General features: G+C 44.5%; 1 protein-coding gene across 1 annotated transcript; it reads right to left on the minus strand.

Annotated features, from left to right (window-relative positions):
* Positions 1-1198: 1198 nt before the first annotated feature.
* LOC134096027 (uncharacterized) lies at positions 1199-5161 on the minus strand. The gene is made up of 10 exons (XM_062549767.1): positions 5060-5161; positions 4777-4830; positions 4512-4610; positions 3325-3408; positions 3024-3116; positions 2813-2896; positions 2610-2702; positions 2286-2390; positions 1645-1663; positions 1199-1412 (listed from the first exon to the last, which is right to left on the minus strand). The coding sequence occupies exons 1-10, from the start codon at positions 5106-5108 to the stop codon at positions 1382-1384; spliced, it is 711 nt and encodes a 236-aa protein (XP_062405751.1). The 5' UTR covers positions 5109-5161; the 3' UTR covers positions 1199-1381.
* Between the last annotated feature and the right edge of the window lie 10168 nt (positions 5162-15329).

A 15329-nucleotide genomic window follows, 5' to 3' on the forward strand; every position in this document is an offset into this window, starting at 1 on the left:
GTGGGGAGCTGTACAATGTGCCACACCACCAGAGGTTCCTCGTGGTGGTCTACGACCTGCACTCCAAGTGGCCTGAAGTGGCTCCCATGGGTACGGTTACCTCTGCTGCTGTGGTCAACTTCCTCGACCAGCTGTTCTCCCGCTGGGGCTTGCCTCGTGCAATTACCACAGACAATGGCCCTCAGTTCCTGTCCTTGGAGTTCACCACCTTCCTCGCCAACAAGGGTGTTACCCATATCCGGACCTCTGTCTATCACCCCCAAGCCAACGGGGGGGTGGAACGATTCAATCAATCACTGCATGCTCACATGTCTGAGGGATACTCCCTGATGGCCGCACTCTCACAGACCCTCCTCCACTACAGAGCAACTGCCCACTCTACCACTGGGGTCTCCCCTGCCGCACTCATGCTGAAAAGGGAGCTTGTGCTTCCACTGACAAGACTCCGTCCACCAATGGCCGCCGGCCCACGACCATGTTCAGCGGCAGTCAAGTCTCACGTCAAGAGACAACAAAGTTCCATGAAGCGGAGGTTTGATGAGAAGCACAAGGCTAAGTGGCCTGCTATCAGTGTGTCAGACTGGGTCAGAGCCCGTCGGCCCCACAGAGCTAACAAGCTGTCTTCATTCTGGTCAGCACCATACCAGGTCAGTCGGCAGCTCGGCCCAGCTTCATTCCAGCTGACTGATGGTTCGCGTTGGCACGCCAGTTGCCTGCGCAGAGTGCCCTCCCCTCTTCACCACCCCCACCTGGCAGGGGTGGAGCAGAGCAACCCAGCAACTGGACCGGTGGAGCAGAGCCACCCAGCACCTGGGCCGCCCCCTCATGTGCCGGACCCCATCGTGGCACCTCCTGCCCAAGCTGTACCTGCTGCTCAGTGCCCCACTCCGGCCTCAGACCCATTGCCGGCTTCCCTTGTTCCCGAGCCCCGCCCTGTCAGGGTCCGTGCTCGCCCTGGGCACTTGGAAGACTTTGTTGCTACCTTTCACGTCTGAACATTCGGAGGGGGGGGGAAATGTTGTGTTCATGTAATACAGTATACATACATACTTTTACAGTTCTAATTATATTACTTAGGATGCCTGTTTTACGTTGCACTTTTGACACTGTAAGGCCACCGTAGGTGCGCGCTAATTGTGTGAGGTTTGAGAAAATAAACAAGTGCGTTGCTGCATCCATGAAGTGGAGACTAGTCGTTATTTTAGCAACATAACAGCACGTACGGCCAAACTACAGTATACTAAACACTTCCTCTACTTTATGTACTCCATTTTCCCTCACTTTGACCAGACCAGACAGGACCAAACTGTTGTATAAAATGATTGTATTTACCTGAGACCGTTCCATGGGTAGAATGTTCATTTGTATTCTAAAAATGAAATTACATTGCATGATATTGCATGATACTGTATCTGCATTTGTCAGAGAAACATTTTGTAAACATTCTTAATAAAGGCTTCTGGAAATGAGTGAGTTTTTGTGATATTTACTGTTATATTACTATTGTAGCCTATACTGTTGTGTACCTCATTTGGTGTTTTTGCAATTTTTACAGCAGAGATAAAAACAGGGTATAGCATTTCATAGCAAGTTCTTGTAAATAGTTCAACTGATTTATAGAAGGAGGTGATTGTTGATTCTTACATGTGCTTATTCCGAGTCCCTGTGAAATTAGATAAATAAGAAAGTTATATGATCGAACTAAGTCAGTTAATCAAAATATTCAACAATCAACACAGCACAAAATCAACACTGAAATACAGCCTGTCTGTGCAAGTGGGCTTCCCTGTGTTACAAGGCCATCTAGTGATTGATGTGAAACAATACATGCTCTTTACATTGTGAGCTAATATAATGGGTTTTGTGCTTCTAATTCAAGTCTTTCATATCAATCCGCAACAAATACGTTCGGTTATTGCAATGGAATTTCATTGAAAGTGAAACTCCGCTAGTAAGATGTTGCCAGGCAACACCTGAAACTGTTAACTGTTATCTGTGTGGAGAACTAGAGCAAAGTCCTATATAAGTGTCTCTGACTAGGTTCTATTTATTTTGTTAGCGGAATCATGAAACGGTAGCCAAGTCATTGCTAAAGACACACTGTGTTAAGTTTCTTTTCTCGTTTTGGCAAGTAGCTCTAGCCGTGTAATAAGCGGGATAATGTAGGCCCCTATAGAACGCCAGTCATTATCAGGAAATAGGTCTTATAACCACACCTCAAAGACACATTAGTTTTATAAAAAAGAAATTTAACAGCTACAATTAATATTTCCATAAAAACTTACAGGCATCATGTATCTGCAGAAGAATCCAACCGGCAACAAAAACACACTCACAGGGTAGCACAAAAACTCGTAGATCTATCAGCGTTCTCTGCCCAGTTTCTGAGACTATCAAGAACACAGAAAATTGCATGGTGCAAGCAACACTGTTAGACTTCAAAGTAAAATGCATTAAAATGCACACAATTAAGTATTATATCACTGCCTGGGGATTAATCTGTCTGAATTATTAGATACATGTAGATTAGGTAGATCTACAGAACAAAACCTAACCCCAAACACCTGGCAGTCATTTTATGTAGCTGACATTAATTGATTTAATATTACCTGCTTTGAGAATAAGCTCTGTTGTCAAGAAAATAGAATTCAGCGCACTGAGACCAGCTGCCCCAAAGATGTACACAATGGCATGTGGTAATTCTGTAAGATGCAAAGCCAGCAATGAGAAGAGGAAGATTACACATTAATAGTGTTACAAGTTCCTTGTCGGCAATGTTTAGTGTTAAGGCGTGTTATTATCACAACACAACCTGGCACTTGTTTTGGATGCTTGAAGAGTGTAAGCACTGACAGAAGATGGAGCAAAACATAAAGAGCCAACCATCCCGGACCCTCTGCAATGAAACACAGTGTTAAGTCACATTAAGTCACATCTACCACTGCTTCAGTTCAAAAAGCATTAAGTGAATATATTATAGCTAAGTAATCATACAACATTACTAAAACATCACAACTACTTACCTTTACTACTTCCTTGAAATAGACCCATGAAAACAAGCAATATGAACATATAAAAGAGGACTACAGACACCATGGTAACAATCCAGCATATGACTAAAAAGTGAAACAGAAATAACGTTGTTATTGAACTATAATCTTGTACCAGGTGACAACATGGCTTGTACAATCTTGGTGCAATACAGTGGTTCCCAGGCTTTTCAAAGCAGGCCCTCTCTGACAAAAACGGAGCCCACTCTAAAACAATTGTGAGAAAATGTGGTATAACAAACCTAATATATTAAAGATCAACTCTTATACTTACAACCAAATCTTCTCCTTTCACAACATCGTAACACAGGGAATATTATCAAACCCAGAAACATTGGCAAGCCCAGAAACCAACCACCTAATAGAAAGAAACATTAGATTACTACATTGCTGTTATTGCAATTTCAAATTACAATGTTAAAATAATAATAAGGAATATATTTCTTGTAAATAATAATTCAAAGTCAGCCAAATTGTGTATGTAATAAAACTTGGAGTTCTCTTTCAGTCAAGTTCACGGTCAATCTTGGATGATGTCATTGATCTGAACCTCCCATCTGAATTTCTGAAACTCCAATCACTCATCTTAGGGATATTTCCGCAGCCCTTAGCCTGTATTGGTTGTGCTATGATACATTAGTCGTCTTTTCATTTTTCAACGGCTCTTCACGGAACCATGAAGAACTAAACTTCCAACCCACCAGCGAGTTAAAGCTCATCTGCACACCAGTCTCAAGTTCCCTCCTTGACCCTCACTGGTCTCTCACCGCCATGGAGAAAACTGAAAGAAAATTTCATCCAGCACAGTGTCACCTAGCGGCCCCTGTCAGTCACCTGACTCACCTCATCCGACTTGGCTTACAAGCGAACTGGCCTAAGTGCTCCCTCACACCCACTTAGCGGCTGGCATTCCCTGGACTCAAGCTCAACTCAAGAAACTCCACACCTATCTGGCACGGTTCTGCCTGGGAATTACAGTCAATGTGCATCACTACCAGTCTACTAGGTCTATTCGCAGCTGTGTCTGGCAACAGTGCCACTCGGCTGACTGACTGAACAGCCATCGTGTTCACCCCTCATGGGACAAACAAGCAGTGCTAGCACTAGCTTTCTGGTGCTCCCCAGGCTCACTGCACACAGTCATGCCCTACTTGGGCCAGGATGTACAAGGGTTAAGGGTTGAATCCCCCAACTGTCCTGATCAAAAACACACGGCAGTGAGAATTGTGTAAGCTCGATTGAAAGAGAATGTATGGTTATATATACAGTGCCTATAAAAAGTATTTTTAGACATTGAAGAGAGGTTTTTTGTAAATGATTAAAAAAATCAATGGACAAGGACAAATTCAATTGGCCAAGATTCCATGTAAGGGGAAAATATCCAAAGGGGTGGATACTTTTTATAAACACTGTATAACATAAAATCTCCTCACACATCAAATTAGGGTTACGGAAATTTACCAGGAATCTCTGTTATCCCACCAAAGGAGGCATAGAGAAAACCTAGCAGCCTCATGTTGCAGCATTCCACAAAGAAATACAGCCAAAATCTCTGTGGCCCTGTTGATTGGAAGATGAAGAATTGTCACTTACAGTACTTATGTTGTCATTAATAACAGACATTATGATAAATAATTCACTGAAATATGTGGCAACCATTTGTAATAAACTTGTCTGAGTGTGTAAGCAAATGTTCTGCCCAGAATGAATCAGAGACGATGCTTACTTGTATGCAGTTTGGAGATACAACATGACTGTTTTCCCAGTGCGGCACAACAAACTGGTAAATAATGATTCAATATTATGATTCAATATCATGTACATTATCAAGCGTCACTGTACAGGAATAGGCACAGAAGCACTTCTTCCATCAAATATTACCAAAAACACTCCATCTAAAATCTACAAAGTAAATCCGCTAGAACTAAACCATACCTTTTCCTTTTCCCCCTCCATACTTTAAAGGAACAAAGTTGGCTTTTGTAACGAGACAGAAAAAGAAAACTTACCTAAGCAGATCCCACCAAAGGAAAAAAGAAGAATAAATCCAAAGGTCATGATAAAAAATACATCATAGCGTTGGATCTTATCAGTTCTAGTCAAGAAGATAACTGAAAAGGAAAGAGTTACTCTTGAGAACCATTAATTTATGAAAAACGACATGAAAAAACTTTTCACAGAAAATCATTGTTCAGGTTATATTGATATTTAGATATCCTGAGGCAGACTCAGAGTTAACACGTCATGGATTCTTTACTGACTCAATGGTCAACCTGGATTTAAGGGGAAAGTCACAGAACCTGCCATCTATTAAACAACTGATATGCCAATCTGTGCACCAAAACAGACTATTTCTCTGATTGCTAAAGGTCCCAATCTAAATGTTAAATGATAAGTGCACACATGAAGGGGAGGTGACATGCAGATTTCTCATTATAAGTAAATGCATTAAACAGTTTAAATAATGTAAAGGCAGTCAGTGTAGTGAAAAATTAGGCCAGTCAATCTAGCTCAAAAAAGGGCCAAACCTGTAACTAATTGCAATAGTAATGGTTCATACTTTTTATTGATCCTTAAACCCTCCTGCATCACATATTAAAAATCTACCCATTTATATTTAGTGGAACATGCTTTTATTCAAGGTCAAAGGTAGCAATTTCCAATGCATTTTGCCATTGGGATTTACTACAGGTGAAATGGGTAAAATTTTAAACTATAGATATCAAATTGAAAATGTCACAGTTGTTTACTCACATTAAGGCAAATATTTTTTGTATTGCAAGTTTTCTGAAATGTGATGTTTAGATATGCAAATGAGACCAGTTTTACCTAAATATGCAATAATTTGCATATATTTCTAGAAAACTAAATCTGAACAATAGGTACAGTCAGCTTCAAAATAATTGCTGCATTTTGCTTCTATATTGGATACCAAAAGCCTATGCAAAGGGAATATTAGATATTACTTCATTTCACCTCAGAAATGAGGAAATCAAGTCAAGTCAAAATCAATGCGTTTCAATGGAAGTACATTATAGAACAAATGATTGTCAATGATATGGTATGATGAAAGTATCTCAATGCATGCCAAGTCACATAAAGAAGATATTGACCTTTAGACATAAACATATCAAGTGAGTTGGCATGCACTGAGATACTTCCATCATACCATATCATACCCCCCCCCCCCCCCCCCCCCTCAGTGCAATTGGCTCATTCATTCCCTCACTTTCCACCTCAAGCTGGTGTGTGGTGAGCACTCTGATGCATAATGGCTGCTGTGCATCACCGAGGTGGGTGCTACACATTCGGTTACGTTCCCCCGTCACTGTGAAGCGCTATGAGTGTTGAGAATAGCGCTATATACTGTATATGTAACTGGCTGTTGGTAACCTGCATACATGGTTTCCTGACTCCTGATTTACTGTTAGTGTTTATCATCAGTTTATAAAGTTAGGTGAAGTGGGAAGTAACATTAGGAATCCCTGATCAATGTGATTGGTTAGGCTGGACCAATGATTTCAAAGTCCAAAGACATCAAAGGACATCCCGGGCAAATTACATCGAGTACATTAACCAAATGTGTCTGCCTTCTCCATTTCCAAAGAATCTCCATTCTCTCAGGTCCAGAACGGAAAGACTGAATAGCCCTCTCTTCAGGTCATGTGGGACATGAATATGTAAACTGACACACAACACCAAACCTGTTTTGCACTTTTTTCCTTTACGGCGTTGGGAGTTGTTGCTATGTTGTGCAATAATGCATACGTCAAATAACTTGAACTGAAAACGGCACTCTACATGGTATCACTCTAAAGGCATCTGATTCTCATGGGAATATCAATTACAGCCCAAACCGGTTGTGCTGCACACATTCATGGTTGGGTTCGTTGATGATAGACAACTCTTATCATAGCTTCTTTAGAAAGAATACCTTACAAGAAAGGAAACTTCTAGCCTAGTACATTAGGGTGGGCAGGTAGAAATATTGGGTTGTAAAACATGGGGGGTTATTCCCTCATTCAACAGCTTGATAACTGTCAGAAACACTAAGCAATTTGTTTAACTACTTATGCGGTCTGAAAAAATAGTCTGCATCTGTCCTTTTTGCTCAAATTATTATAGTGAGACTGGCATGACATGTTCTCTGTATGCTCTGAAAAATGACCAGCAATTCCAACACTGAAGTTACTAAAGGTTTGAAAATACCAAAGTGCTTGTAGCTTGGAGTAACCAATTAGCGTAGGCCACAGTTTCTTAAAATGTTTGGCTCCAAGGTGCCCTTGTGGGGCCCCTCATAATCATAACAATTAAGCATGCTTTTGTATTCTCTGAAGTTGTGGCCAGGTTCAATATGTTCAGTTACAGCAGGTGTGTAACTTGATCTTTTGTCAACTTTGGATTTTGTAGTACATGACAAAGTGGACTGACTCCACTTTCTCCACTTCTCTCTCCACTTTTAACAGCTAGCTAGCTGACCGATAAGCCAAGCAAGCTAGCAGCGGTTGGTATGGTTCTTCATGACCTGAGTGAATTGATGCAAGTTGTGTTATTGTAGGTGGCGGAAAACACACACATACATGTTACTTCTAAACCTTTTTTGGGTGGGCAAGACCCAGTGTTTGTTTGGGTGGGCTCAGCCCATCCCTGCCCATGTCTAGAGCTGGACCCAGGACCCACATAGAGTACAATCATGACATGAACAGACCTGTCTTTCTTATCCGTTGGAATGCTGGAACACCCAATCCAAGTGTTGAAGCAAAGGCACAGAAGCACAGGAGGCATATAACGACATGCATATGGGAAAACCCTAAAGAGACATAGATATAGTTCAATATCCAGTAGGTATTTTTGGTGTGGAAAAGTAAAAAAAAAAAAAAAAAATCTAAATGCATTACAAATATAATAAAATAATAATAACATGTACTTGTCATCTGTTATATTATACATGATGTTTCTCATTGAGTGTGTGATAGGGGTGCGAGGGAAGTGAACAGGTAGCAATGTAGCATGACACTGAACCACCTTCTTGCTTGTGCTTGTTTTTAGTGGTGTTTCGGTAGTGGTGTTTTGCCGGTGTTGTGTTGATGTTGTGGTGCTACATACCCGGTGTCTGTGCTCCCCTACTGGACTCAGCTGAGTTGCTTGTGTATTCAGCGCTGACATCTCTCAGTTCAAAAGAGAGGCTGTCTTCATAGGCAGGTGAATGTAATGGGTGCCCTGTAATTTGAAATAGCCACATACTGTAGTTCTCTCATTAAGTAGCAATGTCAATACTCATATCAACAATCATCTTGTAGGCAAGGCTGTAGCCAGGATTATACAGAAATTAGGGGCACCCCAAAATAGTGTAGGGCAGTGGTTCTCAAACTATGGTACGGGTAACACTGGTGGTACGCGGACTCTCTGTTGTGGTACTCTGGGAGTCTCCAAGATGTTTTATTTCAGAAGACAAAATAATCACTTCAAATTATAGGAAATGATATACAGTATGAATGATGAAAAATCGTTACATTTAAGATAGTTTTTATCTTTCTTGAAAAACAAACAATGCAACCCCCAATGCAAAACAACAATGTAAAATATATTTAAATTGGCCTAAGGTAGGCTACTGTATTTTAATGACGGTCATAATGGTGGTACTTGGACAGTAATGTTCTCTGAGGTGGTACTCATTTTAAAAAGTTTGAAAACCACTGGTGTAGGGGTTCTTAGCCTACTCGAGGCCCCCCACCTAAATAAATAAATTAATACCATTTCAAGTGATCTTGTCGAAACGAATTGATCAATTCACATAAATATATTTCATACGTCTAAAATCTTTGCTTGCAAATCGAAAGTTTTTACACATCAAAATCTTTTGAGGGTTTGCATTAGATTGACCGCCTGGCCGCCTATAGCCTAGGCTACCATACTTTTCAACCTAATCACACAGAATCCCGAGGATTATGATATTTTTTTAATTATATATTTTCGCGCTCCCTCTACACGTTGCAGCCTATCCTCTCCCCAATTTTCAGGTCCAGCCACTTCTGTTCATATTGTGGTGGACTGATGGGATAATAGGGGGGAGATAATGATTGCATTGGGCTTGCTGCCTAATTGGCCTAATGAGACTCACCTGTGCAGAAGGATAAAGCCATGCAGGTGAGCAAGGTGCGCGAGAGAGCCGGGACTGATTAAGTGTACAAGCGGAACGCCAGGAGCGCGTTGGTCAACGAGGGGACGAATTGTGCTGGTCGCGGTCAGTAGGATCGCCGCCAGTGAAGATAGTTAGTGGGGGGATGTTTTAGCATAGACCTTGTGTAAATTCTAGACTGACGTCGCGACTGGCGGCTGCGCTTTGGACTGAGCTATTGGACTCTTACGGCCCGGCTTTACATACTGGAGCTTATACATGCTGGCACTTACATACTGGAACTTACATACTGGAGCTTATACATACTGGGACTTACATACTGGAGCTTACATACTGGGACTTATTCCTTGGAACTACACCCGGGAACTTGCATGTTGCCATTGGACAACCGCTGACCACTTGAGGGCGAAGTCACGGTCCATGGCGATCAGACCCCAGGGGAGGGTCTTGGGGAGCAGGGAAGTTCCCATTTTAATCCATTAACTCACTTGTTCTGTCCTCTATGTTTTATGAATGAAGGCCGGGTTACTCTTGTGCAATAGTTTAATTTATTAGTGACGGGGGCGGGGGGAACCTTTTAGTGTGATCACTTGACGTGTGTTGCTATGAATTGAATGGAGATATTTTCCTCTTTGTGGTGTCTATGAATTGTGTGGAGTGGACTACTATGTGTAGGCTATTTATTATTGCTGTTTTGCACAGAGCGTGATTGGGGATCTCAGACCCCGTCAGTCTGATTGGCTATAGCATCCAGAGCCGCCTGGCTATATGTATTAAATAAAGATCATTTGAATTGTTCGTGGTGGTGTGGCGTCTGTTGCTTCTCTGAGTGGTCTACCTGTGGGAGGGAATAAAGGGGGTCGCTAGAGGGGGACCTTTTCCCTACCCAGGAGGTTTATTACACTGGTGGCAGCGGTGGGATCATGTCTGACTCAGAGAACACAGCGCACCCACCTGCAGGACCATCGGGGCCGGGCAGTAATCCAGTAGCACGAACAGCTCGCCCAGTGTTTATGCCTGAGACTTTCACGGGAATTAGCCGGGAGTGGTCGGATTGGGTGGCTCAATTTGAAGTAGCCGCTGAGGTGAATGGGTGGGATAATGCTTTAAAAATGAAGTTCATGTCGTTACTTTTGTCGGGCCGTGCTAGAGAGTTGTACTCGGGGCTACACTCCTCCGCCCTTAATGACTATGGGAGTTTAAAAGAGGCGCTTGGAAGATGCTTTGAACCGTGCGACAGCGAGGACTGGAATAGGGCCAACTTCTTGTCTCGCAGACGCTTACCAAACGAGGCCGCCCGTGATTTTGGCACGGCTTTGCGCCGTCTGATTTATAAAGCTTACCCTCTGGCAGATAATGTCACTCGAGATATGTTTGCCCGCGACCACTTTGTTGAACATGTGGGGAGTGGCGATTTGAGAATACACCTCCGTAGTCAGAAACCTAACACATTGGAGGAGGCCATTAATATAGCGTCTGAGTTGGAAATGATAAAGAGCTTGGAAATGTCCCAAATTAGTCATGACACCAGGGTGCGAGCTGTGGTTGAGAAATCGCCTAGCGACAAACAAATGGAGCTTCTGCTGGGAGTGGTAGAGGGTCTAAGACAAGAAGTTAAAACTCTTCAGCATAGTGTTGCATCTCTACAGGCCCCCGTGAACAATAGAATGATGCGAAATCGCCAGGACGAATGGGGGAGACGTGGTCAGAATAATGGACCTGAGCGCGCAACAGCAGCCCGTGAGCGAGATGCGTGCTGGGAATGTGGGTGCACAAAGCACCTGCGTCGTAATTGCCCCTACTTGCAGGGAAACTAGAAGGGGTGGGTACAGTGGGCCGAATGCCCGCCCCTTTCTGCAGATCTGCAAGACTGGCCTACAACCATCCGGATAGCCCAGGCGTCTACCTTAATGCAAAAATAGGTGGGTTCTTAACACATGTATTGGTAGATACTGGGGCACAAGCCTCGATTATCCCTAAGCATAGGTGGTTACAAATAACAAAGGGGGTGGGGGAGTTAACCGGGTATCAGGGGGCAGCATCAGCCGCTAATGGAAGTGATATGTGTGTAATGGGGAGGTGGCAAACTATTTGTCAATTTGACTCTTTGGCTTTGGTTGTGGAGTTTTTAGTGGTTGATGTGCCGACTGAGATCTTGCTGGGGATTGATTTCCTGTCAAAATATGGGGCTGTAGTGGATCTGGTTAATAAATGTTGCTGTTTAATGGGGAAGCAATTGCCACTGATATCGCTGAATGAGGCTAGTCAGCCAAAGTTAGTGACTGTTCAGACTGATACTGTGGTGGGACCGCGCTCTGAAGCAATTATTTCGGGGGCCGTGGAGGGACTCTTGGCAGGACGGGCTGTTGGGCTACTAGAGCCATCTGATTCCCTGTCCTCTCACTGTGATTTGATGGTGGCGCGGGTGGTTTGTAAAGCTCAGCAGGGGAGAGTACCAGTGAGGGTTATAAATGTGACCGAGGAGTCTTGTATTTTGAAGAAGGGCATGAAAGTGGGCACTATGTATACAGACGTCACTATAGAAGAAAATGAAGGGTCAATGAGTAACGCGGGTTGGTCGGGGGAGACTCTCTTTTCAAAGCTTGGATTGGCGGAAAAAAATCTCTCTCCGCCAGAGTTAAAAGCGGTACGAGAGCTGCTCCAACGCCATAGTGGTGTTTTTAGTCAAAACGACAGTGATTTGGGGAGAACTCATATGACGCAACATCGGATCGACACTGGAAATGCTAGGCCAATTAAAATGCACCCTCGCCGTGTGCCCCTGCACTTACAAGAAGAGGTCTCTGATCATGTTAAACAAATGCTTGAAGATGACATCATACGCCCCTCATGTAGTCCCTGGGCTGCCCCGGTAGTCCCAGTTAGAAAAAAGGACGGTAGTCTGCGCTTTTGCGTAGACTACCGTAAATTGAATGAAGTCACTGTAAAAGACGCTTATCCTCTGCCGAGGATCGATGATGCCTTAGACAGCCTGGCAAATGCGCAATGGTTTTCTACCCTCGACCTGGCCAGTGGCTACTGGCAGGTCGAGGTGGACCCCTGCGATAAACACAAGACGGCCTTTATAACTAGACAGGGGTTATTTGAATTTAATGTCTTAAGTTTCGGCCTCTGCAACTCGCCTAGCACGTTCCAGCGCTTAATGGACTTGGTGCTGGCTGATTTGCAGTGGTCAACCTGTTTAGTTTATTTGGACGACATTATTTGTTTTGGCCGGACATTTAACGAACATTTACGCAGACTGGACGAAGTTCTTTTAAAGCTGGGTCAAGCTAACTTAAAAGTGAAACCGGTTAAATGCAATCTGTTTTCGACAGAGGTACGCTATCTGGGACATATTATCTCAGCCCAGGGGATTATGGCGGACCCCTCGAAAGTAGAAGCAGTTAGAAGCTGGCCAGTGCCAAAAACGCAAACTGAAATTAAAAGTTTTCTTGGTTTGGCGTCCTACTATCGCCGTTTCATTAAAGACTTTGCGCATATAGCAAGACCGCTACACCAACTGACGGAAAAGGGGCGAAAGTATAAGTGGGATCACGCTTGTGAAGAGGCTTTTCGGCAATTAAAAACTAGTTTGATTACAGCCCCCGTCCTGGCGTATCCAGACCCTCAGAGATCTTTCATTTTGGATACGGACGCAAGTGATTTGGGTATCGGGGCAGTGTTGTCGCAAGAAGGGGATGGGGGTATGGAGAGGGTAGTGGCATATGCCAGTAGAGCGCTAACTAAAGAGGAGCGAAAATATGCAGCTACTAAAAAGGAATTGTTGAGCATGGTGGCTTTTACTAAACATTTTAAGCATTATCTATTGGGTAAAGAGTTTATTTTACGTACTGACCATAGCTCCCTAAGATGGCTACATAATTTCCAGGGCCTTGAAGGGCAGTTGGCTCGGTGGGTAGAGCAGTTGGCTGCGTTTCATTATAAAATCATACACCGGCCTGGCAAATTGCACACCAATGCGGATGCGTTGTCCCGCAGACCCTTGCCTCCATCTGACACGGTGACTATGGAGAGTGTTCCAGGTGATTCTTTAGAAACATGCAATATGTCTACAGAGAAAATTTGTACAGTAAGAGTGGAGGCGCAAACACAGACAGGTAGCATTCTGACTTCAGTAGATGAGTTGACTCAAGCGCAGAAAGACGACCCAAACATAAGTTTAATTATTAAATTAAAGTTGGACCCGCAGGGAGGGGTGGATGTGGGGCAACGTCACCCCGAGTTACGAAAATACTTGACCGTATGGGACCAACTCCAAGTACAAGAACAACGTTTGGTTCGGGTGCCACCCACATATTCTGACGCAGCCTCAGGTACGCAGGTGGTACTTCCTAGCAACATGGTGCAGGCGGCGATGCAAATGCTGCATAGTAGTGTGTTTGGGGCTCATTTAGGAATTCAAAAACTGCAGGCTAAAGTCAAAGATCGTTTTTATTGGCCCGGATGGTTCGGGGATGTTCGACAGTTCTGTAGAGCATGCCAGGACTGTGCCTCACGTAAGTCCCAGGGGCCTGCTCCTAGGGCTCCCTTGAATCCTTCCGCTACATGCCGACCGCTGGAACGCCTTGCCGTGGATATACTAGGTCCCTTGCCTGAAACTCCAAATAAAAATAAATACATTCTAGTAGTGGGGGATTACTTCTCCAAATGGACTGAAGCTTATGCGCTGCCAAATCAGGAAGCAAAGTCGGTGGCGCGGGTGCTGGTAGAGCAGTGGGTGTGTCGGTTTGGGGCTCCTCGTAGCATTCACTCGGACCAAGGGAGAAATTGAGTCTATACTGTTTAAAGAAGTTTGTCAACTGCTCTGCATAAATAAGACACGAACATCTCCCTACCACCCGGAATCTAATGGGATGGTTGAGAGGTTTAATCGCACCCTATTGTCCATGTTGGCATTGTTTATAGAAGACAACCAATCTAAATGGGATGTATTGTTGCCCTACGTGCTCATGGCCTACAGGAGTAGTGTTCACGCCTCCACTGGGTTCACCCCGCATAAGGTATTGTTTGGCCGTGAAATAATTCTCCCTGTGGATGTGATGTGGGACACAGGCCACGGGGAGAGGTTCTCTGCAGTGACTGATTATGTGGTAGGGCTCACTGACATATTATCTACAGTGGTGGGAGCGGTTAAGCGACATCAAGACAGAGCTTCAGGGCAGCAGAAGGCGGCGTTTGATTTCAAAGTTAACCATCAGTACTACACTGTCGGGGAATTAGTGTGGGTCCAAGATAAAGCCAGGAAGCGGGGTCGTTGTCCAAAATTGCAGAGAAAGTATAAAGGACCATATGAAGTAGTAGAATCAATTTCAAATGTGCTCTACAAGTTGGTTTTGCCTGAAGGGGGAAAGGAAATGATAGTACATTTTAACCGACTGAAACCTTGTGTCCTGTCTGCTTCAGGGGAGCCACCAGAAACCCTGAGGGACCACACAGAGCCAGACGACCTCCCTGCCCCGTCTGCATCCCAGGCCAGTCAGGCTACAGGGGGAGTGCAGTGTGATGAGGATGGTGCGGAGCAGGAGGTGACATCTATTGTGCCGTTGCTGGGGGAGGCAGTGCCTGTGGCGGATCCAGAACAGCGCGCACAGGAGCCTCCGCAGGAGCAGAATGGAGACTGGTCTGCCGAGCCAGGTCTGGAAACCAGCGCGCAGGACCAGCAGGGAGCCAGTGAGGTGGGGATGGGTGAGGGGGCTCACCCCTCCCTCATGGGACCTGTACGTCCCCAGCGGGACAGGCGGCGGCCTGCCTGGACTACTGATTTTCAACTCGGGTCGGACTGACTCGGGGACGAGTCTCTTTTCATTGGGAAGGGAGAAGTGTGGTGGACTGATGGGATAATAGGGGGGAGATAATGATTGCATTGGGCTTGCTGCCTAATTGGCCTAATGAGACTCACCTGTGCAGAAGGATAAAGCCATGCAGGTGAGCAAGGTGCGCGAGAGAGCCGGGACTGATTAAGTGTACAAGCGGAACGCCAGGAGCGCGTTGGTCAACGAGGGGACGAATTGTGCTGGTCGCGGTCAGTAGGATCGCCGCCAGTGAAGATAGTTAGTGGGGGGATGTTTTAGCATAGACCTTGTGTAAATTCTAGACTGACGTCGCGACTGGCGGCT

This window comes from Sardina pilchardus, chromosome 11 (genome assembly GCF_963854185.1).
Source record: "Sardina pilchardus chromosome 11, fSarPil1.1, whole genome shotgun sequence".
NCBI classification, from domain to species: Eukaryota; Metazoa; Chordata; class Actinopteri; order Clupeiformes; family Clupeidae; genus Sardina; species Sardina pilchardus.

Bases quoted from the DNA above. Each gene is read 5' to 3' on its own strand.
- LOC134096027 (XM_062549767.1), bottom strand. From the start codon at position 5,108: ATGACCTTTGGATTTATTCTTCTTTTTTCCTTTGGTGGGATCTGCTTA. The intron at 4,831-5,059 runs GTAAGTTTTCTT...ATTATTTACCAG, and splicing joins CTTTGGTGGGATCTGCTTAG to TTTGTTGTGCCGCACTGGGA. The intron at 3,117-3,324 runs GTAAGTATAAGA...TTCACTTTTTAG, and splicing joins TGAAAGGAGAAGATTTGGTT to TCATATGCTGGATTGTTACC.